The 26,418-nt window shown below is 35.5% G+C and overlaps 2 protein-coding genes across 3 annotated transcripts; both read left to right on the forward strand.

The window, feature by feature from the left end:
- Positions 1–1,488: 1,488 nt before the first annotated feature.
- Positions 1,489–7,913, forward strand: LOC129263807 (boophilin-G2-like). The gene is made up of 6 exons (XM_054901754.2): positions 1,489–1,686; positions 3,684–3,845; positions 4,350–4,437; positions 5,223–5,260; positions 5,932–6,039; positions 6,607–7,913. Exons 1-6 carry the CDS (start codon positions 1,614–1,616, stop codon positions 6,702–6,704), a joined length of 567 nt encoding a protein of 188 aa, XP_054757729.1. The 5' UTR covers positions 1,489–1,613; the 3' UTR covers positions 6,705–7,913.
- Positions 7,914–9,291: 1,378 nt separating this feature from the next.
- Positions 9,292–24,871, forward strand: LOC129258288 (zinc finger protein 846-like). Of its 2 annotated transcripts, none has more exons than XM_064097241.1 (5): positions 9,292–9,379; positions 15,639–15,813; positions 16,559–16,740; positions 17,405–17,517; positions 18,843–24,871. In XM_064097241.1, exons 2-5 carry the CDS (start codon positions 15,647–15,649, stop codon positions 20,280–20,282), a joined length of 1,902 nt encoding a protein of 633 aa, XP_063953311.1. In that variant the 5' UTR covers positions 9,292–9,379; positions 15,639–15,646; the 3' UTR covers positions 20,283–24,871. The 2 variants fall into 2 exon arrangements, with proteins under 2 accessions (XP_063953311.1, XP_063953316.1); XM_064097246.1 differs by lacking the exon at positions 9,292–9,379 and adding an exon at positions 14,172–14,261.
- Positions 24,872–26,418: the final 1,547 nt, after the last annotated feature.

The following is a 26,418-nucleotide window of genomic DNA, read 5'->3' on the forward strand; positions in this document are numbered from 1 at the left end:
ATAAATTCTTTCTTTTATTTCCAATTTCATATATTCTCACTTGTTCACGCCATGTGTATGTACCACAATACTCTACATTCACAGAACAAGGCAATTCATTTCCTGCCCAGATCTACTTGGCAAACACATTCTTATATTGAGAAACAACCTTTCTTTTGTTCCTAGACTTGGAGCAAACATCCTTTCATTGTTCCTTGTTTATTGCAATGAACTTGCAGGTATATACAACATCACTACAGAGATGCTGGCATGTTTGCTTTTCTCACAGTCTGCTTCTCTCTTCTTTGTTCTTTTCAACTTTGTTTTGCCCCTCTTTTTGGCGCTTATTTTTTTGTCTCATCTTTTCTGATGTTGGTAAAAACAACTTGTTTTCTCTACCACATCATCACTCTACTCTCTGCCTTCGTCCTGTCCACTCATGCTGACCATCTCATCCAGCTGCTAGTGAGGATTGAATCAAATCTTGTGGAGGATCAACTTATACTTAATTATTTCTCTGCATTTTCCAATCTTATTCCTTACCGTCACTTCCACTCATTCGAAGTCTATATTCTCTGCATATTTAATGAGCTCATTACTTCGCGAGACATTTTGTGACATCTGTCCCTTTTTCTACTCTATTTGAAATTGTGAAGTGTATATATTTCTATTCACGGATTTGTGCAATTTATCTGAGATTCTGAGCGGCTGGATCCCATTCTATCTTCTGGCGAGCAAGAATTAAGGTAGGACCTAACTTTTATATAAATATTAGGAGATCGGCTTTGCCAATTTCCTAAAAGTGTGAGTCTCAACACTGTAGGCAACTTTTCAGTTAATTTTGTTTTATGAAGTGACCATTATATTCATCATTCATTATACGATCATAACTGTAGTCGTATCGTCGTCATCATCATCATCAATCATCGTCTTCATCATCATACCATCATCATCATCGTCTTCATCATACCATCATCATCTATCATCATTATCCTGACATCCTCGCAGTCATCGTCATCACCATTCACCACCAAGCACCACCACCATTGTGAACAACCTCATGTCCTCCTTCTCCTTCTACTCTCCTTTCTCCCCTTTCTTCTTCTTTCCTCTCATTCTTATATTTCTATTCTTCTTCCTCCTGCTACTCCTTCGAGTCCTTCCTCTTTTCTTATTTTGTCTTCAATATTTTGTGTTCTCCTAGTTTTGTAATAATTTGTGCCACTATACTTTTTCATTTCCTCATCCTCTACCTCTTCCTCTGATCAGCCCCATCCTGCTCTTTTCTAAACTGTTATTTTGACCCCACTTGTTCAGCACCCATACAATGATGCTGGAGATACTCCCTCCATTCACTCACTAGTATTTGACATATCGGATTCTAATTGGCTCCTTGTTTAGCATTCTAAATGTATATTCACGAGTAAGGCTCACGGGTACGCCAATCACATTGCCCTAAACTATAAGCACATTCTGATTTGCCCATTATTTTCACTCGAGATGTAGTGCATATAAGGTGATATCATTTTCGGATACCAACACTGTTCATTCCTGACGCAATTAATGACGATACAGTCATCTTCATCAGTTGTCCATGAAACAATAATTCGGAAATTTTCCACCAAAGATTCAAGATGTATTCTCAGCAGCTATTCTCGTTTGCCCTCCTCGCTATAGTAGCATGTGCGATGTCTGCATTCACAAGAGGTAAGCTGCTTCGTAAAATACTCGATTTAATCGTTTGGTATATTGTGTTTTATAGACTTATGCATTTACCTAAAGAATCACCATTTGGGAAATAGTTTTTTTTTTTTTGGGGGGGGGGCTATAAGTCTACTTATAAGTGTTCTCTCAAAACGTTCATCATTCCAAAATAGACCTAATTATTGCAACTTGTACGAGTTCCACACCCTCAAATTGACATTAATAAGTAGTCTGTAAAATGTATTGTAAAACTAAAAAAAAATCGGAAAATCGGATGGATTAAAAAAAAAAAATTAATGAATTGTAAATTGTGCGTCCTTTTATGAGTTTGCGTACTTATACTTTATGGTGCTTGATCCTTACATTGCTTTTTGTATTTTCTTTAACATGAAATCGTGATATTTTCATTTTTGCATAACTTCGCTCCAAAAATATATCCATGAAGTTCCATGTCACTTTTAATCGACATGCAGAATCACGTAATAACAAGTAGATTTATTGTGAATCTTTAAAAGAAAGTTTTAGCTTCTCTTCAGGAAAATTATTTAGATTTAGAAAGAAATCTAGTCTACATCTAGTTGAAATAAGAAAATACCATAAGAAAGATTATTTTCCTCTTACTAGCGTATAACTTTCATCCATGGCCGGATCGGAGAGAGAGAGAAAGAAAGACAGACATTGAGACAGTATGGGGTGGGGGCTCGGAGAGCAAGAGATTTTTAAAATAATATATTATTGTTTTGTTCTTAATGTATATGCATGACCCCATGCAGTGTAAAACAATCCAACAACCAAATTTGGCTTTTTATTATCTTGTAACGAACTGTATAAAGAGGCAAATTCTGGTAAAATAAACCCTTGTAAAGAAAATTACTGGATTGTTAAACACTTAAACACATTTCCTCTTCGTATGCAGCGTTCCTTTATTTTTTTACATGTAATAATTGTGTAGACTCATGAGAATCTGGTGAAAATTATTGCTTTCAGTATGGAAATTTATTTCTGTCAGAAAGGCCTGACTTTTCACCACCGTCTACACTAATGTTTTTTTATCTCTATATAAAGGAGGTGACACCCCAAAAAATAGGCCTATAGTACCCTAGAAGTGGAGTTTAACATGATATCGGTTCACCCCGAAAAAGGGTTTCTTTTGCCTTATCCGAAAGGCTTTTTATAATGAATTCGCTTTGTTTTCCCTGTATTAATCGTCGACGAGTGACTCATTGCTTTGATTAAAATGTGTTGACGAAATGTCATCTCCGAAGCGTCACTGATGCTTTCTACTTTAATTCTCACTTCATGAGACGTGGAAAAGATGAATGGCCAGCCGTTTGTGGCTAATCCACCCGGCTTGCCCGGAAAAGTACGTCCTTCAAGGGTTGATGATTACCGATGATTTAAATAATAAAACATTATCAATTTTTCTCGACGACGTCATTCGTCTATCAGAACAGTTTCATTAAAACAAATGCAGTTTCCATTGCTGCACATGACTAAGCTTAAATATAATATTAAATGATTTTCTAAAATTATGATGGGATTAGTATAGTATATTGGCTAATATGTGAATGATAGAAGGGAATATAATCTCTTTATCATCTCATTTTCTGAAAATGATGTCAAAACTTAATACTTATAACATACCAGTAATATATGTTTATCAAAGAGGTGAGAAAAGTACAAAAAGTACACTCTGATGTTTGACGAAAATCCACAAAAAAGCGCTCCCATCCCGATCATATTTCACATTTTAAGATATCATCAGACACATTATTTCATACATGCTTCTATGAGAAATATATTTTCACTCACCGTGAACTTTTATGTCAAAATTATAATTTTACATATTTTACGACGATCAAGATTCTCGGACGATGGAAACGGTTAAAATATTAATGATTTCAGACGGTATGATTCACAAAACTACGAAAAGTTGACTTGTGTTGTGACATTATCATACTGGCCCAAATAAAGTTTATTTATTTATTTATTTCTTCAAGATGCTTGTGAATTGAAGGCCAAGAAAGGACCTTGTACTGACTACACACAACGGTGGGCTTTCAGCAGTGCGAAAGGAAAATGTGTTCCGTTTTCTTACGGAGGATGCCGAGGAAATCCGAACAACTTCGAATCTAAAGCCGAATGCCGAAAATACTGTGAAGGTATGAATCATGGTTTAAATGACTGATAGTAATAGGCGGTCGTTCTTGTAATTAAGATACACAACAAATATTTCTTACTGGATTATCTAATTCCAAGTTTTTTCCCCTAATTAATTCCATGTAATTATTCTATTTCAATCGTTTTCGTTTTCGCCCACATAATATTTTTTATTGTGGTATGTAACATTAATTTTGAAAGGGAAATTCTCCAACAACTTTTCTGTATGTCATATTAAAGTTAAACAGAATCGCATATTTACGTGATTGTTCTTATTTCAATTATAAAACATCTCGCCATTCATTCTTAATGGGTAAGCTTGATTCTTATCGATATCGATTCCGAGAATAATTTTGGTCACAGATGCAAAGTTGAATGGAAATTTAGCCCCTATTGATAATGCCATGATTGCAATCATGAATTAAAGTGATTTATTTCGTTATAAAAGTGTTTCAGATTGTGTCTCAAAATTATGACTTAAAATAATTGATATGTGTTCTGTATAGAGGCTGGTCGTGGATGCTATGAACCGGATGAAGGTCGATGGTACAAAGACGGTGAACAGAAGGAATCGGATCAGCCCTGCGGAGGATGGTAAGTTCTTCAAATTCACTTGTTTAGATTTATTACACCCCCTCCTAAATAAAAGAAAGGAAAAAAATGGTAATATGGATTCTTTCATTGATTTCTATTTTCGGCTAATCCCCATCTGTTGAATATCACGTTTCATGCAGCTATTGTCCATTTTGGTTACCCCTTGCTGGTGCACATCATTCTGTTGGGGTTTGGGGGAGAGGAAGGAGTGGGGGTTGCTGTGGTTATCACTTACACCCTGGTCACGGTTTGGTTCGTGTGGTCCTTACTCCCATGTGATATATGGTTTTATTTTTCATTTGTGGTTACTCGTTTTGATGACCCTATCGTCTGCTTCTCACACTATTCAACAATTAACCCCCCCCCCATCACACAAACAAATATATATGAATTTCCCCAATATTCTAGAGCATATACCCGATACAGTAGTTTAAGAGTCGAAGTGTGACTGTGTAATTAGATCAAGCAAACTTTTTTTTTTAACTGATATCATAAATTCGTATTTTCAAACCTGATGTGGGTATATTCACTCTGGCTTTATAATTCTTTGTTATTTCAAGCAGGGATGCATTGGACGCACGCCCCCTCTATCTTGAACATACATAGGCCTATTAACATAGCAAAATATAAAAAAAATAGCAATTTGCACCCCTCTATCGTGTCTTTTTCATAATCCTGGATCCGCCACTTAAATTAAACGAGATGTTATTTTATTTAAGAATGAAAATAATATTTACTGCGTCTTGAAATAATTAATTTTATATGATGTCTTTATACCAATATAGTGCCTGTATCAAAGGTTACTGGGCTTGTTCGAGCTGCAGTAAGTATAATGTTTAACGTGATATATTTTCTTCCATAATTTTTGGTAGATTAGTACAAGCGGACCCCGACTCAAGCTATTACTTTTAGGGAAGGCGTGTCTTAATATGTAAATTAACCTTGTTATAAATGACAAATGATCTTGTATTGTTTGTGTTTACAGTTATATTTTGTGAAAATGGAAGAACATGAATGACAGCAATTAGGGCAATTTTGTCACAGGCTATATGGTCTTATAAATGAAGAGAGATTGCTTGTAAGTGAAGGAATTTGATCATTTTTTAAAGTGATAGCCCCCATTTTAGCCTGCCAAATTACAAGATATACAAGTTATTGCCATTTTGAATTGTCAACCTTTTATGAGGTTACATTTACGTCTAATGCCCCTGCCCCTCTAAGTGCTGGAAAAATAAAATGATTACAATCGACCATTTTCCGTTTCGTAATTATCAATGACATTTAGTTTTTAACCAATTATATGCCACGATACCATGCATGCAAGCTTTAATTTGATGGAAAACGTGTTTTTATGAATTTTGCAAGATCATGACATAATGACATAATATGCTTGACCATTTGGGTCCCTTTTCGTTAAACATATTTTGTTGTTTGGCACAAATTTGCCCTTTTATAGCCAATGAGATTCCAGTATCTTATGTATTCTGTTTACAGACAGGAATCTCCTTGAGTGTCCTGCCATTCGCTGTATGAATGATTGTCCCCACGGTTACCAAGCTGATGAGTTTGGATGTGCTACATGTAAATGCAAGAGAAAGCCAGGTAGTCTATTTGCTTTTAATAGATTATTATTAAAACGAATGTTTGATGGGACATTATCATTTATTGTGTTTAGGTTAGCATTAAATCAACTCCTAGCTCCCCAGATGTTAGTAACACAGAGTCGAAAATGGCGTTTTCAGTCATGTTGGTTCTCATAATTTGTTGCATGCATCCCTATTGCATAGCAACATATATATGAAGAAAGAAATAAAATGTAAAATATAGATATGCATATGGTGCTGTATTGAAGAAAATTCTAATTTCTGAAGGATGTATAATGGTATTCGATTCTTTTCAAGTTTAAAACTCTCTCACAAACCTCAAAACAAATGTAACCCCCCCCCCCCCGCAAATATATATAGGGACGCGCGTTTTCATTTTCAAACCCAACTTGCATTATGGCGTTAATTTGTACTTGATTTTAAAACATGTTAAGGAGAATTATGTTTAGTGTGTAACATATTTACAGGTATTTTTTCATGCTTTTGTGACTTGTTTTTTTTCTTCAGATTGTGAATCTTGTATATCCGCAATAAATGTTTACTTTAATTTCTCAAATTTTATTAGAGTTCGAGTTTTACTGTACTCGCTACTGCAAACTGTGCACCGAGCATGACTGGCTGGATTGTCCTGAAGATTGCTACTGCGATCAAGCTACGATGTAAATATTGCGACTGCGATCAAGCTACGATGTGAAAATTGCCATTGCAATCATTCTACGATATTGAGATATTACATCATTTACATCTAAGCACAATATGACAAATAATAACGGCTGAAAACTACAGTTTTAAATCACAATAGGCCATCAGGATTTGATTTCCATAATTGTTGATATCAAAAATAATAATCTGTCGGTATATTAAAAAAATATCTTGAAGACATTTGAAGACAGTTAAAATGAATACAAGGTTAAATTTCAGTAATATTATCATAAAGTTCTTAAATCATTTAAAAACTCAGGAAAGCTTTCATATTACAAGACACATAACCAATTTTGTTAAGCAACTGTTATAGGTGCTACACCACGTAGAAACTCCTGATTATAAATCATTGCCAGCTTCATTATATCAAGAATTATTATTGATTCTTATCGAAATATTTATTTTATATTTGTAGGCCTACCCATATGTTAAAAAAATATTTTGCATTTTTAGTAGTCTTTAAGACACTTAATCAAATTGAATATTTTTGTCGTTTTATTGTAACCATTTATTTAAGGTTATAAGCATCTCTTTTATTTGGAGGTACAACCGTTTTTAATTAAAAAAGATATCGCCTAATTAATATCTCCATATATATAATTAGATTTTAAAATTGTTTCAGTCGAGGCCATCTGTATATCAATTTAATTGATAAAATAATGTTTTCGATTGATCAATAAATAAATGATTAAAGTAGATCAGAAGAGTAGCATCTCTATACAATGTTGTCGCAGAGTTACAGGTCCAAATCGTTTTTTTTTTTATTATTGTCATTTTCATGGTGTTGTTATTTTATTTCTTGTTGGAAGTTCACATGGTAGGATAAAATAAGGGAGAATAGTCATCGATAAACCTTCATTTATTGGTCATTCTATTAAAATTTTGAAGGAAAATTGGTTCATAAAAAGTTCTTTATATACAACTGGACATGTACATTCTGTTTCTGTTTATGGTAACTCCCGTAGGAACTGGGCAGGACAGCATTTTGCTGATAAACGCCAAAGCTGGTATAATAACCACTTACCTAGGAATTTTACGTCCAGGTTAATCAGTCATAGTGGCTGACCTAATAGACAACAGAATTACTCTCGTGCCTTTTTATCAAAATGGAAAATGGTATATGTGAGCACAATGTCATCGCACACTGATAATAAAATAATGTGAAGAAATAAAAGCAGCATGATGTCTCTACTTCTTTTGCTTCGGACACTGGCGTAAAGTCTATATGTGGGCACTCATGACCCCCTAAATTTTCAAGTCCGAGAAAAAAAATAAGGAGGAGGAAAGGAAAAAGAATTGATGAAATGTTGAAACATGAAATCATTTTCTTAACATCATGTCAAAGTCTATCATAAAATTAGATTTTCAATATCTAAAAAGGTTACAATTTTTTTTTTAAATAAAAAAAATGAAAAGAAAATTAAAAAGAAGTTTCGTATTCTTCTTTTTTGTTTTGGTATTGTTTTTTCCTCTATATCATTTATTCCTATTTTACTTTATTACTTCATTTCGCGTTCTCCACTCGGACACTCCTCCTTTTTTATTTTTCATTCTCCTTTTTTTTTCATTTGCTTTAGGCCTACATGATTATTCCAAAGCGTTGCATGGTGGCAAACTATCAGTGGCACTCGCATTGCTGACATTACTGTCATGTTAAGAACAAGTTTTCTCTCTCTCTCCTTCACTCATATAGGAGTTATGGACATGTAGGCCTATATATACACAATATTGAATTATTCAGGCCCTCGATCATAGGCCAAATTGGCTATTCTTAGAGCGGCCACTGCTAAGGTACATGTCTAGCTTTACAGGGGTCTCGAACAAAAACAGTTGGGTAGGGAGGCCTGGGAGGGAGAGGGGGCTATATTTATAGGGATCGAGACTGAACATGCATAAAATCCCAATTTGATGGTCGTGAGATGGTTATTTTTGTTCTAGCTGTTCTTTTTTGTTTTGTTTTTTACTTGTGGGGGATTTTTTAAACGTTTTTTGACACGAAGTACTTTAAAAATATTGTGGAGCCCCGACGGGCCCTAGCTGCCCACACAGCCTGCTAATTAATGGCCCTGCTAATGGCCCAACATGGACAAAAAATAAAAGGGCACGTCAAATCTTCAAGATCAATGAGATCAGGGAATTGTCTTGGGTTAATTCATGAATTAGATTACGAATGGTGTAGCCATAGGCGGCGGAAGCGGCGGGACGGGGGGGGGGGACAGGTCCCCCCTAAATTTGAGGTGGGGGGGGCGACCCCCCCCCCCAATAAATTCTTAGTTGATAACTTTTTTCTTTTTTTTTGCTTGTCAAAATTTTTTCGTGGTCCCCCTAAAATTTTGCTTGATAACATAACCTTTTTTGTTGTTGCTTGTCAAAATATATTTTCGTGGTCCCCCATAAATTTGTTGGCTTCCGCCGCCAATGGGTGTAGCATATCTGCCTTTTAGGGAGGGGGGGGGGGGGTAATAAATGAATAAACATTTCGGATACGCGTTTGTGAGACGTGACGAAAATAATAACATGCAGTGTATATTTCGTATACGATAAAAGCGCGTCATTTCGGCCAAGTAAGTTCCACCGGCAAAGTCGTTCGGTACGTTGGCGTCCTTTTTTTGTGAGTGTGAAGAGCTAGAGCCGAGGTTAGTAGAAAAAAATCTTGATATTTCTATGAGTTGAGTGTGTTTTATCGCTTTCATTGAATATTTCATTTATTTTTTGTCAAGAAACATCTCACATTCTAGTCTAGATTTGACGCTACCGGACCCAGTTTAAAAAAAAATTAAAGAACATTTCATATCGGTCCCACTTGTAGGATTTCTTGCTGTACCTTTTTAGCTATTTATTGGAGTTCTGCAGCGCAGTGACAGTGTATGATGGGGGGACCTAAAGCTACGCACTTTGTTTCCAAATGATAAAAACTATGCCAATTGTAATATTTGAACAATTATTTTTCACTAATTTGTAATAAATATTCTAAATATCCTTAACCAAGAAGAAAATATCACAAAACTCACTAATACGAAAATCCCGCCGTGTTTTCCGAACACAGTCTTATTCTTAATTTCGCCGCCCGATGTAGAAGGGGTCCTAAAGCTACGCACTCAATTTATCATGCAAAGAAATAGTATTTCCTGTGCCTCAATTTCTAAAATATGTCCGTATTATTATAGGAAAATATGAAATCAAAGTGAATATAACTCCGAAATTCCAAACATTTGCTGGTTTTCTCTGCATTCAAGGATTTATTGCAGCCTCTGTAGAAAAATTGAATAGGGATCGTTCGGATCGTCACAGCTTCACACACAGAGCTAGAGTGCGCATTTATTTTGCCATTGGAATTGCATGCGCGATGAGTGGTGCGTAGCTTTAGGACCCGCGTAGCTTTAGGACCCCCAACCATACTAGTTTGTCATTGCATCGGCGGAATCGTCCGTTAAACTAGCCAGGCGGCTTCTAACTTAGTTCTAGAGAGTAAAAATCATTTACTAACGTATGATTACTCTCAACGAAGCCAGGGATTCGAATGCATTCATCTACACGCATGACACGTACCGCCAAAAAACCACTCTAGGCGACACCGCAATACTTACCCGTGTTAATAAAGTGGGACTCCGCTCACGCGCGTTTGGGCCTCCCTAGCTTAGAACTAAGCACTAATATCACCTTAAAAACTAAATCTACAAGGTATGTATAATCTATTTAGTAATTTGATAATGTTTAAACGGTAGGCCTACTCACCAGTTCTTTTGATGTATTTTCTCCAGAATTCCCACGGATTTGTCCCAAATCTTGCGACAAACCACGTCGCGGTAGACAGCTGTACATATTTTTTTATTTATAAATAAAGCGCCCCTTACGATAGTTGTTAACAACGCGGCCAAATCGTTAGGTTTTTTGCACTGTGTCCAAGGCTTTTTTATTTTGTTTTATTTTTTATTTTTTAATAAATATTTTGTTCAATAGCGATTTTTACGTCAAATATTAAATTTATATCACAAAATATTTTTTAATTGTAGAAATATACATAATATTATGCAATAATTTATTCTATATATATTTTATAATAAAATTTATAATTGTTGCGGTCTTTAAAAAAGGATAGTCGATTGATCAGGTGATGACCACACGTATCACGTGATCTGAAAATCAGCTTCATACCGCTTTGATCGCACTCGACGGTGACCGGACTGACTGCCAAAAAAAGATCGAAAAATGACTCAAATGTAAGTTTCCCTTTATTTTATTAAATTCAAATTAGGAATAGGAATATATTTAATGGGCAATCTTTTAATAAATGATAAACAAACAAGGACAAAACTCATATTTTGGGAGTAATATCATACTTGGGTGCAGGAAACAGTACGGTTAGAAGTTCTAACCTGTTTTTAACGCATTGTCGCCTATGAGGTCCATACATGCTAATGTTTGGACCTCATTGGTACTAGGAGTGCCAAAAAACCTCAAACTTTCAAAGTCAAACTTTCGCCCCCGAGATTTGGAGTTCGGTGCCTTTTGAAATCTTGAACTTGTCTTTGTCAGGAATCCCAACAAATTTGATATCATTAGAAAAATAATGGTGCTTCAATCAACTCATTGTCTGATATATATAAACTGAAGTAGGGGTCTAGGCCTATTCCAATTTACAGCCTTACAGGGGAAAATATGCAGATTTTGTTCTGTCAAAAACTGTCAAACTCAATAAAGGCTTGTTTGAGTCACTCACACTAATACGAGGTTAGTATGCTATACTAACCTCGTACAAGGGACTGTGTTTGACCCTGGATTTCGAAGTAGTCGGCAAACATCGCTTCATTGCTGAAGTACTAATATTTGCCAAAACTCCTTCTCGCTACGCACCGGGTCTCTTTCCGGTAAGTAGTAATACATTAAAAAATTATACATATGAATGAATTTTAAATAATTTCATGACAAAAAGAGCAAATTTCGCTTACCTCGGCCTGGCAAGTGACTTCGTTTGTCTTTTCTACGGAAATACAAGGAAGCCCGTTGGTGGCGCTAATAAATTTCACAACCTTGATTCAGCTCCTCGGTAATTTTATAACTGTGTCTAAATTCTTTGAATGCGCAATTCTTATGATTAATTTACTAATTATGGGCACCAATAAATGAAATACCTTCAAAAACATAACTAAAATAAAGATTACTATTGGCGATGATAACACTTTTTTTGCAATTAATTTAAAACGATGACTAATAAAAAAAATTGAAAAAAATACACATACCTGGAACGAAACCAGCAGTACAAGCTTTAACGATACACGTCTGACAAAACTCAAATACACACACACACACAACGAACGTCAATAATACGGTATACATAAGTCTATACAATGAAAAGATTGGACACTTCACGGACTTCGCGTAATGCCTTGCGTCGATTTGCGTGTAAAATAGTGTAGGTACCTAGTCTTTCCCTTGTCGTGTCTTTGATATGAATATAAATCGGGCGCCCTCTTTAGGCCAAAATTGATATCCACGCTGACCAATTTTTATCTCCGTGAAATCTTCACTAAAGATCAAGAAAATATACATATTTTTAAAAAGAAACTTCAAGGAGAAGTCACGGAAGGATCTAAATGATTCGGTAAGTGACATAGCAGAATGTGAAATACCAGATAATGCGTGATATTTTATGTGGGCAAAAGCCCAGTATATTTTGGATGTGTCGTGTGAGACGATATGAACCCTTGGGTGTGTTTGAGTGGGGGAGACAGTGGCTTTTTGAAATCTTGAAGGAAACCCAACAAATTTGGTACCATTAGAAAGCTTGTGAAATAAGTAAAAGAATGGTACATAAATCAACTCATGATGTCAAATATTGACAGAGATATATATGTTTAAAGGGGAGAATATGCAGATTTATTTTACAGGAAAAGTAGATTTTCATAACTTAAACAAACTGCAATTAATGGAACTGTGTAATACTTTTTTTTAAAGTGCTATGCGCGGCAAGGCATGCCCTTGCGCGATTTGCGTGCTGTCGCCAAGCGAAAGACAATGAAATCAAGATGGCGACGTAAATACGGTGGCAACATTTTTCTTGTTTTTGAATGAATTCTTGTTTAAAAATGAAATCAATATAGTAGAAATGTCGGAAATTAAGTTGTATCCCATGTACATGATTTAGGGCTAGATCTTTTAGAAGGTAGAAATCTCGGGGACGGGGGCGAAAGTTTGGGTTTTTTTGGCGGTACGTGTAGATGAATGCATTCGAATCCCTGGCTTCGTTGAGAGTAAGCATACGTCAGCAAATGATTTTTACTCTCTAGAAAGAAGCCTCCTGGCTACGTTAAACTATCTGCATGTAATTTAATGATCTTGAGGAGCTCTGTCTGAATTGGTGAAGATTACCACAGAGATCAAACAAGTCATTTTACTCAAATGAGAAGTGTGATTATCAGAATAATAGGAATGGAACTGAGCTGATTCAATGACATCAATGTAAATCAATGACATGATTAATTGTACTTTGTTTTGTACAGTGCCGGTAATTTTGACATGTGTTGTTGATTCAACAGGTCAAAGTAACTATTTTCATAAGCAAGCACATTCAATTACCACATGACACACCAAACACGTTGCATACACAGACACTGTCACTCAGGGGCCCGTTTCTCAACACCTGGACAAGATAGTCATATGTTTATCCACCAACCACAGAGTTAGTTCCAATCTTACTAAACCTGTTTCACGAAATGCTTCCTAACTAGAATCCCTTGATATCGATACTATCAGTAGAAAGAGCAGACGAGACGTAGCCTTAGTCACAAAATAGCATCATTTTTAAAAAGCAAAAATATGATAAAACTGCAATTATTGTGATGAATTTGGAGATACATCTAATCAAAATAATAGCAGAGGCAAAATATGTACCATGCATACTTAAACCATGAAGACTGGAAATTCAATTGCTAAGAAAATGAAATTATGAATAATTCATTTCATGACTAAAAAAAATCACATGTGGATGTTGAGATGGGTAACCCCGGGATAGTAAATTTTGATAGTTTATGGAAGTAAACCACAATTGTTTTTTTTGTAAAATAATGATAATTATACGTTTATTTATGGTTCCGAACATCAAAATATAGTGGAACATAAATTTTTAAAATCTTTAGATACCGAAACACGATTTGACAAATACGAATACGAGTACAGTTATGGATGACCTGACGTGGTAGAATCTTTATCGATTCAATTATTTTACTATAATTTCAAAGTGAATGGTTTTGTTGTGTTTTACCAACAGATTTTATAGTTTCTGTGCATTACAATTATTATTGAATGATCTATCACACCTGTTTTGCAATGTAATTTCAACTTCTATGATTGATTACGTAAGATTATAACTTTCAAATTTCTAGGCACTTTTGCATGTCATAGCCTACCCACGTGATGCCACTACGTCATTAAGAAAGGAGTTATGACAGGTTTGGAGGTGTCATAAATATTTAGTCAGGTTGTTGTCCCTGATCTTGGCAAAGAGGGCTTCGTGAAACGGTTAGTGGACAAGTAGCTCACTATCTCCGATTTAGTCAAGAAGTTAGACTTATGACGGTGTTGAGAAACGGGCCCCTGCTCACCACAGGAAAGTCCCGATTTCAACTCCAAATTCTCTCTGAAAAGTCTAATTTTGCTCTAAAAATGCGAAACCTAACATTGTTGTTAGGCTATGGCATTATGCCATATTTCCAAACCCCGCAGCGAGTTGACTCAGGTTTAAGAAACGAGGTTGCCGAAAAATGCACTACAAACAAAGAAATCCGTGGTTTAGATCTGAGTTTGTGATATTCTTCAACATGACAAATAAAAATAATAAAACAGAAAAAGTCAACTGCATTGATTTGCACAAAAATAGAGCCACTGTATATGCTTCTACCTGGTTGCTCTCATTTGACTGGGGCTCCAAGCGTAATGCGGAAGAAAATGACCACTGCAACAAATCAACCGCTCTCACACGCATTGAGTTTTAAACATGCGATGTGCTTAATTGGGTGAAGGGTGGGGTGGTCGAATCTCGGCCATGAAACATGGTGATACATTTCAAGATTTCATGAAATATTGAGATGTAAGCTGAATATAATCATTACAATTAGAAATAGGCAAAATAGGCTTCTTTTCCTCCTTCTTCTCCTTGTTCTTCTCCTCCTCTCCTCCCCTTCTCTTATTCCCTTCTCCTTTTCTTCTTCCTTTTCATTCTCCTTTTTCCTCTTCTATTCTTCTTTTTTTCTTGACACCTTCATTTTATCTTCATGCTTTCTGTTCTTTAATTTCTCCCATGGTATCATATCTTTGCCTTCTTCTTTACCTTGTCCTCCTGGCTCCTACTTATTCTTTTCATCTGTGTTATCAGAATTACAGTGATAGTCTGTAGTTGTCCTTTAGGGCAAGACTTCCATATGTACCCCCACTAAAATTGAACATGAAAATATGGAGAAGGTTCAAAATAATATATCTAGCCCTAGAATAGAATATATATACATGTATGATGGGAGAGTGGAAATACGTACCAAAATATGGCTTTATTCCATCAAATTTTCGAGCAGGATCGAGTGCATGTAATTGTCCATAGACATCGGTTTATTTAGTCAGTAAAGGTTCTGAAAGCCTAGACTAGTCAAAGTGTCGGCTCATAATCACTAGAAAATCCCTTCCGGTGTCAGCGCTTCTCGCTGGCATAACGGGAAGAATCTTGACTGCAGTTACAACAAGGTGAGTTTGAGTCCCAATTAAGGTAAGAAACACTAAAAAATCGATAGAGAAACAGGAAGTGAATGAACTGGAAGTCTCGACAATATATTGTTATTCAGGTGGGGGTACATATGGAAGTCTTTCCATTTAAAATATGTCATTTGCTTCTTTTAAACCCTTTACCAGAATTCATCATGGGTCTTGGAGGCAGACGTTCAGATACCAGCCGAAAGAAAAAGCAGATCATCACTGTAAAGGCATCAGATGTCCCTAGGTTAAAGGTTGTGAGGTTGGAGGCCAAGTGCAAAAATAACAATGAAGCATTTAAATGGATGCTCGTGTTAGCTGAGAAGTATTTAGGGTAAGTTTACTTTTAAATTCGTACTGCTTCTGAAAGTACTTCATCTTAAAGTACATGTAGGCATTTACCACCCCTCCTCACACCCATTTGGGAGTGTTGTTAAATCCTTGCCTTTGCGATCACCTATAAGAAACATTATATTCAAGTCATTATATTCAGCAGAGCTTTTTTTATGTCAATGGGTTAAACCTCTTTTTAACAGACATTGTTAAATATACAAATGCACCATGAAATTAAGCTCATAGTGTTATAGATTACAATCAAAGGACATTTCTTGATTACATTAAAAGTTGGTATTCAGAAATTGAGATGGGAGGGCAGTGGTTATAGTGCTGTGAAATATTGATTCCAACAAAAGAGAGTCATGTTATAAGAGATCCTTTATATTTTCCTTTACCTCCTATTTAAACCAAGATTTAAGTAAGATAAATCATTACGAAGAAAACTGCTTAAAATTATTGTGATTGGGTGATGTTGTTTAAATGCACCTAAGAAAATGATGTAAGCTTTTAAGATTTTTTTTCCACCAGAATCAGCACTACTTTACTGTAAGTTACATGTACATGCTCTGCACACAGAATGTGTGGCTTGAACATTTCAGCTTCGACATATTTTGGGTGATATCTCGAATGTGAGGGTATCTGAGAAGCCTTTGCAGCAGAAAAAAAATCTTAAGACTCCCATTATTGTTTTTAATTTTCTCACAAAAGAGGTTGCTTCTTGTTCATTCATATTTCATCCCTAGGGTTGAGAACAAAACTGAAAATGGTGGACCTATCAATCCTTCCTTTGATGAGGAAAAGATTGCGGATATTAAGATGAGTGATGATAATGAGGACATGATGAAAATGGAAAGAGAGGAGACAGGTGATATTGTAAGCAAGGCAGCCCAAGCTATCAGAGAGGACTTAGAGAAAGAAAGAACTGGTGAGCAACTCTTTATTATTGTTAATTATTTATTCAATACATTAAATTACTTGAATCATTATTATTATTATCATTGATGATAATATCATCATAATAAAGTCTCATTTCACTTAACAAGTGGATGAACAGACAATGTCACACAGTCATTAGATGTTGCCATGTCTTGCATCATGTTCATGGGTGGAATGTATACAAAAAATTGACAATTGCATTATAGCGCAAGCAAGAGATTTAGCCATACAAGTACACATAATTGCAGTGCCTTATTACCAAGTTGCAGTTCCTTATATAATTTTTCCGCTTACAAGAAGGTCATGCAAGTTTGAGTGTTGCATTTGAAAACTATTAAGCTGTTACTAGAACATGAAAACTAAAGATTTACAAGACTACTCAATTTTGCAAGGGGGGGGGGGGTTATAGCACACTTTTTAGCTGAACATTACTAGAACATGAAAACTAAGAATTTACAAGACCTCCCAGTTTACACAATTTTGCAATAGGGTGGGAGTTTATATAGCACATTTATTTAGCTGAAAAACTAATAGGATATGTAGATGATCATTTTCAGGTCATGACAATTCTTTTCTTTAATTTGTTAATTTTGATGTGTATTTTTTTTTCTGACTCACTTGGTACAAGGTATATTTTTGTTATTGATATTTAGGTAATCCTGGTGTGAGTGAGCAGTATGAGATGGTTGAAAATGAAAGCACTACTTCATGCTTTCCTGACACCAGTGGTCCAGAAGGCATAGAAGGATCTAACATTTCAGGAGAGGTAATACAGAATATCTTTGACTAAATATAATCTAGATATTGGTATCTCTGTCACACTCTTTTTTTCTCCCTCTGTATTAATATTAGGGGTGTGAGTGATCAAAAATAAAAAGAGCTGAAAAGAGCTAAAGTGTTGTGATAAAAGTTGAAATTGAAAGAGCTCACATACTTTTGTACAGGTGAAAGCTACAATAAGCTGCAATGATAGCTGAAGATCAAAAGCAAAAAGAGCTTAAATTAGTTTTTAATAGCTTAACTCTCACACCCCTGTAACATTTTGGACCCCCAAAATTCATCCTTGAGTGATTGGTTGAATAGCTTCTTGAGTTTGTATGCATTTTCAGCTACTTATACAATGTTTGCATGAAGGTATACTGTTTGGGAAATGATTTCACATATCTGACAACATTTTTCCAAATATTAGTACTGTTTGCCAAATTGCATGTGAGCTATCTTGTTATGAATCAAATACATGTGACCCCAAGAATTTATATTCAACTGGTATACTGGATAGGATCTATCACAGGCAACTCTACTTGTGGTGTCACTGTTACTATGCTTTTTCATGAAAATAGATTTTTGAATATTCTATCGTCTGCTTTAAGAAGTTCGCACTTTCTAGCAATAAAACATTCAATCACTTTAAATTGAAGATGATGTGGATGATTTTCCTACTTCAGTGGACATGGACTGTTTAAACCTGGTTTTGATTAAATTTGTATGGAGGGAAATTGACATAACCCATTAGTCTTCTATATTTGCCTTCTTCTGTCAGTTTTTTTTTAATACCAAATTATAATGAATGTTGGTGTACTTCAAGTAAATCTGTCCAAGCCAGATCTCTTTGGACAACACAAATCTGCTTGATTTTTAGGCTAAATTTTATTCAAAAGATGTACATGTAATGTATTGCCTATATTGCATGTTTTGGTCTGAAAAATTGCTTCACTCAGCCAATTATTCCACTTATAGAAGGTCGACTTCGGCAGACTGCACTTTTTCTGTATTTCAACTTTCTGGTTAAAATTATGGGCCCCAGTGATTCCTAAAGTACCATTCACATTAGAATTGTGCCCAGTGCCCATAGCTGAATAGTTATTATTTGGAGTCACCTCTTGCACATAGTTCAAACTAGAATATTCATTATTGAAAGTATGCAGTGCAAATATATCAGGCTTTGGGAAAGTATACATGTACTGGAAATTATTCATTTGAGGTTAAACTTTGATCGATGTTATATACCACTTTTACATGAAAATGTCTAGCCTATACCTGTAAATGCTTATTTCAAATTTCCTAGTATTATTCATATCTCTCCTTTTTTAGGACATTGAAGAAAAGCCCCCAACTTTGACTGTGAGTCCTCGTCGCAGTGGAAGGGTCAGAGTTCGCCAGAGCAAAGAAGGCGGCTTTAAATGCAGCATATGTCCATTTCGGTATCCTACCAAGGAGGCTGTTAAAATACATGAAGCTACACATCGATCTAAGGTACAGGTGTGTGAAAAATGTGACAAGGAGTTTGTGAATATAGAAGCACTGAAGGCCCACATCCGCTTTGTCCATGATAAGAAGTATGACTGCAGCGAATGCGACAAGAAGTTTGGCACCAAGTACCTTTTGATGCAGCACTTGCGGTCACACACCGGAGAGAAGCCTTTTCAATGTGACACCTGCAACAAAGCTTTCACAACTTCTTCATCGCTAAAGGCACATCTTGAGAGTCATAACAGTACTCGCTCCTACCTGTGCCATGAATGTGGTGCTGCATACAGACGCAGGGACTGCTTAAAGCAACATATACTGCGATGCCACAAGACAGATCATGAATTCCAGTGTGAGTTGTGTGGAAAGAGCTACAAGTACCGCGAGTCACTGAAAAACCACTTAGAGCACCATAAGAATGTTGATGAAGGAAAGTGCCCTTATCAGTGCCACCTGTGCGGGAAAGGGTTCACAGTGGCTGCTACGCTGCAGCGTCACATGCAAACACATAGATCAGTTTTCCGGTGTCATACATGTGACCGCGAGTTCAGCCATCGTCATCACCTTAAGCGTCATTTGATTGTTCACACGGGAGAGAGACCCTTCATTTGCCCTCATTGTGACAGGACTTTTGGGCTTCGGTCAACGCTTCTCACCCATTTACGACTTCATACTGGTGAGAAGCCTTACAAATGCAAGCTGTGTCCTATTGCTTTCCGACGCAACTACAGCTTGAAGAATCACATGAAGAAGGCCCATGCCATCGAAGTGCCTAAACGTGGTCCAGGTTCCTTACCCCTCAAGGTCAGTAACCAAGATAATGTGCCTCCAGAAGTCCTGATGCAACTGCAGTTGCAAGAGGAAGAAGCAAATGCACAGATCAGGGGTGAGAAAGGTCTGTTGCCTGGAGCAGTTCCCATTGAGCTCACCGTTCATCAGATTGATTATGATGGCCAGGTTGAGCCAAATGTTGCCTACACCACCTCTGCAGAGGAATCGGTCGTTGCAAGTGAGCTCATTGACAATGCAGACAGCCAACAGGCTGTGATGACTCTAGCAAACATGTCACACCAGTTGATGAATGTGCAACAGATGGAGGAGTTGCAGCAACAAGTTCAGCAGCAGCTGCAAGAAGCTGAAGGGGTTCAGCAACATGTACAAGAAGTTCACATACAACAGCTTGAAGATGGTACACAGACTGTTGAATATGTCACATTTCCTGTGAACTTCACCACTATCCCTACCTCAGAATCTGAACTAAAGGATGGGCAACTCATCCAATAAATTGGACTCTTAGTACAAATGAATTTCATTCTTTAAATATACTGTTAAAGGAGAAATCCGACCTTGATTTAATTGGTTTTCAAAAGCATAGAAAATTTAGAAACTTGTCAATGAAGGTTTGATGAAATTTATCAAAGGATGATCAATTTCAGATTTATTTTTAGTCAAAGCTTCTATTTTCTCTCTCTCTCTTTCTCTCCAAAAAATATCTTTTCTTAATGTTGATTTTACCTGTGAGACATATTTTAGACACCTTGTTTAATACAAACCCGTAAACACAAATAGTATTTTGATGCACTTTGTCAGACTTTTATTAAAAGTTTGTTTCTTTCCTGCTTTGATTACAACCAACTTTCAAATCATGGGGACAGCATCAGAGCAGGAATTAGTTTGCAGGCACAAAAGTATGGTTTACTGAAACATGCTATAATAGCCTGAATTTTTAGACCACCATACTTGGGATAGCTTTCTTGGCACAGGGTTGTTTGCAAAATGCCCCATACATTTTGAAACTAAACTTGCAGTATTTCAATGCAGCCCCCATGGATTTGGACTCTACAACAGTTAAGTTAGATCCTGGTATAAATCTGCCTCAGGGACACTGACTTTGTTCAGCCAGAGGTGTTTTTTTTTATTTAAAAGAAAAAAATATATAGATTTGGTTGTAAATATTCTAATTGATACTATTCTACTGGTATTAGCCATGTCAAAAGTCTGTACTGTGTCTTTTGGCTGGAATCCAACTATGAAGGTGCTGTGCATCTGTTAATAGCAGCTTTCCCACATTCCTTGTTATTTTGTCTATGATAAAGCATTGGTAGTGAAATGCCGCTTGCGAGATTCCTGCGGGAAAGATGCACCTCGGACTATTGGCAAGTGCCTTCAATTGGTAAAAAGGGTAGATTGAGCTATTCTTATTTCTCCCAAGTAAAGGTTGTGCAATGTGATGAATCCTACAGACAGGAGTTGATGGATCACAGTCAATGTATTTTCACTCTACATTCAATATACATGTAGGTGTGGCGATATTCTTTCTAAACCATTATTCAACCCCTCATTTGAGCTATTTTTGGTACCGGTACATTTTCTGCCTTTTTGCTCAAATTAGGAACGAAATAACATCTATTTTACATGTAAATAAGGCCTACATGTACATTTTTCTATAAAAAAAACTACAATTAAAGACAGCAAAATAAACTAACATTTTTTTATTTGTTTTCCTTTATTTTGGGGACGAGTAAATTTTAGGTTCGGACCAGTAAAAAATTGAAAATCTGGGTATCTACATGTACTGGTCTGACATGAACAGGTTGGGCCAGTAGAAAAAAAGGTTAGTGTGGAACCCTGGATCTGCTTTTTAGTTTTACACTTGTGGTCAGAAAGACAAAATTGCCAACTACATCTACATGGAGGACCTTGAAAAAAAAAACTGATTCAAAATCTTTGCTCTGGATGCCCTACCCCATGCCATGAACCATGGTGTGCTACATGTGCTATAACTAAATCCAGATTCACAGTAATTTTTTTATTACCAAAGAATTTTAATTTCCAAAGATAACTGATCTTCGGAAATTAGAAATCTTCTTGGTAAAGGTAAAGTCTAATATTTGTTAGAATTTGATTACTAGTAGTGGTATAGAATATATGCATTATGCTCATACTGTGGGAAAATAAAAAAATCAGAGTATGTCATTCAGCAACAGAAAATAAAATCACCAGTCCTGCAGATGTGATGAACAGGAGCTGCATGACTTGCATGGATGATTTTTTTTTCTGCGATGAAAACAAATATTAAAGATAAAAAGTCATATTCCAACTTTTGATATCTGATTAGAATAAAAAAGATTGAAAATCTGAATACATACCCCCAAAACATATTTGTATTCCAGTCTTTTACAAAGCCATGCATAACCTGAAAAGATTAGTGAAACAACATCTTGGTTTCAATAGATGCATAAAATATGAGATAAGAGATACATGATTAAGTCTGATTTTTTTAAATTAGCTGCTTTGTTATGTTAAGTAAATTCTATAAATTACAATTTTTCATAGAAATTTGTATGAAAAATATGTCCTTTAATGAAAGTATGATTAATATTTGTTTTGTAATTTTTTTGAGAAAATTACATTTAATGGAATATGTAACAGGGAGCTACTCCCATGTGACATCACAAATTGAAATTCAAAATATGTATAACGTTGTCATTCTTTGCTAGATTTTTGCCAAGCATTTAATTTTCTCTCCTTTTATGGTAACTTTTTAATGTCCTGGGTCCCTAACACAAAGGTTAGTGATTAATCGTACGCATGACTTTCACGATTGATTGTACATTGTAGTCAATGGAATCAATCGTAAAAATATGTTCTACGGTCTCTGCTAAGCTTTGTGTTACGGGCCCCTGGTGAACTTCCCCTTTAAATGAGATTTGTACGTGTAGATAACTATGATGATACTTTTTTCTGACTGTCCACATGATAATAATCTGACACAATACAGATACTACCAGTAGTCATCGGGTGATTTCAAGTCCGGTGTTGGTGTTGAAATTTGGATTGCTTCCCCTAGCTCCAAAACCTATTCTGCGTTTGTACAGCTGATCCAGATCACACTATTGACATCTCAACAACTAGTGAATGACTTTACAGGGACATCTTCATTTTATGTTTGGTGTTATACTCGTATTAAAATTGACCGAACACCAACACCAAAAGGTAAACGCTGAAATTGAAGTCACCCAATGAGTTTGTAAAGGCATAAACTTTTAACTCCATAAAGATGTGAATTATCCCAGTGATAAAGGTGAATTTACTATTGAAATTCAGAAATCTGTAGTGGATTTGGGTGGGGTGAACTTGAATGTATTCATAGAGTTGAGAAGTTTTGTTTGTAAATTCAAAATAAAAACATCTTTCTGTATGAACTGTTTTCACTTCAGTGGCATATTTAGGTGCAGATTGGGTGTCCCAAAAACATAAAAGATGAATGTATGAAAAAAAAATGAAAGGAAAACCCCTTCGAAGTTTGATCTGATGAAACACCATAAAAACTGGCAAGATGGTACTGTCAAAAGTTTGAAGGGGTAGGGCAGTTCAACTTGGCTGCCCATTTGGCCCTAGATATGCCACCGATGTCCTTTTCATCTCATATTTATGCTTAGAATTGTTTAAGTTTTTTTTTTTTTGAGAATGGCAGTTTGGTTTGATTGAATGTTGAATTTAAGGTTTCAGCTCCTGAGTTAACTTTTCCAATAATTTTTGGCGATCTCATGAAGGAAATTATCAAATGATTTCCCCGAGTGTAGCCTAATTTGAAATTTGTTGTAATTTTCGAAAGGTACATTTTCGTTGTAATTGGAAATGATTCTCTGGGTTCTGATCTATCTTATCAATGAGTATACATTATGAATGTAATGATTTTTGCTTTATATGTATCACATCAGAATATCTTTAAGCGTAAGTGTGCCATGTTTGCACCAAGGAAAGGTGAAACTGTACCGTTTATGTGAAATGTTTTATTAGTTCATTCTGTAATTAATTTGCTTTTGATGTAGAAATATATAAAGCAATTAATAAAAACATCTTGGGTTTCCCTTTTGGTAATAAGTCATGCTATCTTTTTCCTGATAATTTATCTTTCCTCCAAAGTCTTATTCAGGTCAACTTGGAAGTGATGTTATTCCGTACTGCATGTACATGTACATTAAAGGACAAGTCCACCCCAACAAAAAGTTGATTTGAATAAAAAGAGAAAAATCCAACAAGCATACCATTGAAAATTTCATCAAAATCGGATGTAAAATAAGAAAGTTATGACATTTTAAAGTTTCGCTTAATTTCACAAAACAGTTATATGCACATCCTGGCTGGTATGCAAATGAGGAGACTATGACGTCATCCACTCACTATTTCTTTTGTATTACATGTACATTCTACGAAATATGAAATATTCTAAATTTCTCCTCATTGTCAAGTGATACAACGATTAATTCCTTCCTGAACATGTGGAATTAGCATTGTTTAATACTATATTGTTCAGTCAAGATGGTCCTTATTGTGAAATCTGTAAAAAATGAAATATTGTATAATTCAAACAATAAAAAACAAAAGAAATAGTGAGTGATGGACATCATCCACTGACTCACTTAGTTGTGCGTATCACTGTTTTGTGAAAAATAAGCGAAAATTAAAAATGTCGTAACTTTCTTATTTTACATCCGATTTTGATGAAATTTTTAGCACTATGCTAGTTTGATTTGTCTCTATCTATTCAAATCAGCATTTTCCTGGGGTGGACTTGACCTTTAATGCAAAATTCAGGAAAGTACAGGAGTGTGATATCCAGTGATATCTCTGAACATGTTTCAAAAACATAATTTGAGTAATTTTTATTCCCCTAGAGAATTAGACTGAGTAGGGTCATATTAGTTTGTATAGTGACTTATATAAAGCTTATAACTTGATGTGAAATCTTTGATATATTTTGAAATATTCATGTGTGGATTCTAACAATGTATTACATGTATATAAATATTCTGAGATCTGTACAGCAAATCACATTCCATTTGATATTAAAGTAATGTTGATGTGCATTCCATATGTGTACAACTCTTTCAATTCAAGACCTTTTTTGGTAAGATCTTAAATGTCAAGTCCCCCCCCAGAAATTTTTGATGTGAATAAAGAGGAAAATCAAACTAGCATTACGCTGAAAATTTCATCAAAATTGGATGTAAAGTAAGAAAGTTATGACATTTGAAAGTTTTGCTAATTTTTCACAGTACAGTGATATGCAAATGAGACAGTTGATGATGCCCCTCACTCACTATTTCTTTTGTTTTCTATTGTTTGAATTATAAAATATATATTTTTTTTTACAGATTTGGCAATAAGGAGCAACCTGACTGAACCATATAGTATCAAACATTGCTAATTCCACATGTTCATGGAGGAATTATTTCACTTGACGATGAGGAGAAAATTAGAATATTTCATATGATAAAATACTAAAGAAATAGCGAGTGGATGACGTCATCAGTCTCATTATTTGCATACCGACCATGATGTGCAATACAACTGTTTTGTGAAATAAAGCAAAACTGAAAATGTCACAACTTTCTTATTTTACATCCGATTTTGATGAAATTTTCAGTGTTATGCTTGCTGGATTTTTCTCATTTTATTCAAATTAACTTTTTGTTGGGGTGGACTTGTCCTTTAAGAATGATGAATCTGATCAGGGCCCCACTGCATAAAAAGTTACAACTCTTCTGACTTTGCCATTGTGGCAACTACCATCAAAATCAAGGTTTCAATGGAAGTTACAGTAGTTGTGAGTCTTTATGAAACAGGCCCCCGACCTGATCAGTTTGCAACAAATCATCAGCACTCAGATTGATTGAATCCTTCCATGAAGGGGGCTTTCGTTTTGAAAGAAGATGGGTATTACATTTTTTCCGTCAATTTTAAGGATGAGAATTTTCATTGATGTATATCACACGATCAAACACTGTAGTTACATGTATGTTTTTTTTAAGCACAATGCTGATTCAGACCAAAGATAGTTGTCAGAGTTGGAGCATACATGTGCAGACATTTCACCGTCATGCAAAAGGAATCCCTTTATGTGGAGGATACCGCTGATGGTATGAAGTCTGGGACAAGAGAAAAGTGGTTTTGATGGGTCACAAGGAAAAGGTTTTACCATACTCGTCTACATGAGTGTGATAATATTTTAAAATAATTTAGATTGTATCCGGACTCAAATCTGTGCCAAAAAGCTGAAACCACATTTTGTCCCTAAGGGACTATACATGTATATAATATCTAAAAACTTGTTAATTTTCCTTATGTACATGTATATGATGGAGAGGATTCTATTATCAAGTTTGTTTTAATTTTTCACGAAAAAGGGGTTAACCTGGTTTCATTTTGATGAAACAGTTATAGGCAAAGAGCAAGCTGATGATGTTCAAATTTCAAACTCCAAGAATGTTATGTGAAAGAACATAATTTCAGTAACTGATTTGGGGCAGATTTCATATCCCCTGTAGTGACATTTAAAAATTAAATCAGTTTAATATACACACATTGTACCAATAATTCCCATCCCCTCCCCCTCCCCTAAAAAATTAATACA

Source organism: Lytechinus pictus, chromosome 1, assembly GCF_037042905.1.
Source record: "Lytechinus pictus isolate F3 Inbred chromosome 1, Lp3.0, whole genome shotgun sequence".
NCBI classification, from domain to species: Eukaryota; Metazoa; Echinodermata; class Echinoidea; order Temnopleuroida; family Toxopneustidae; genus Lytechinus; species Lytechinus pictus.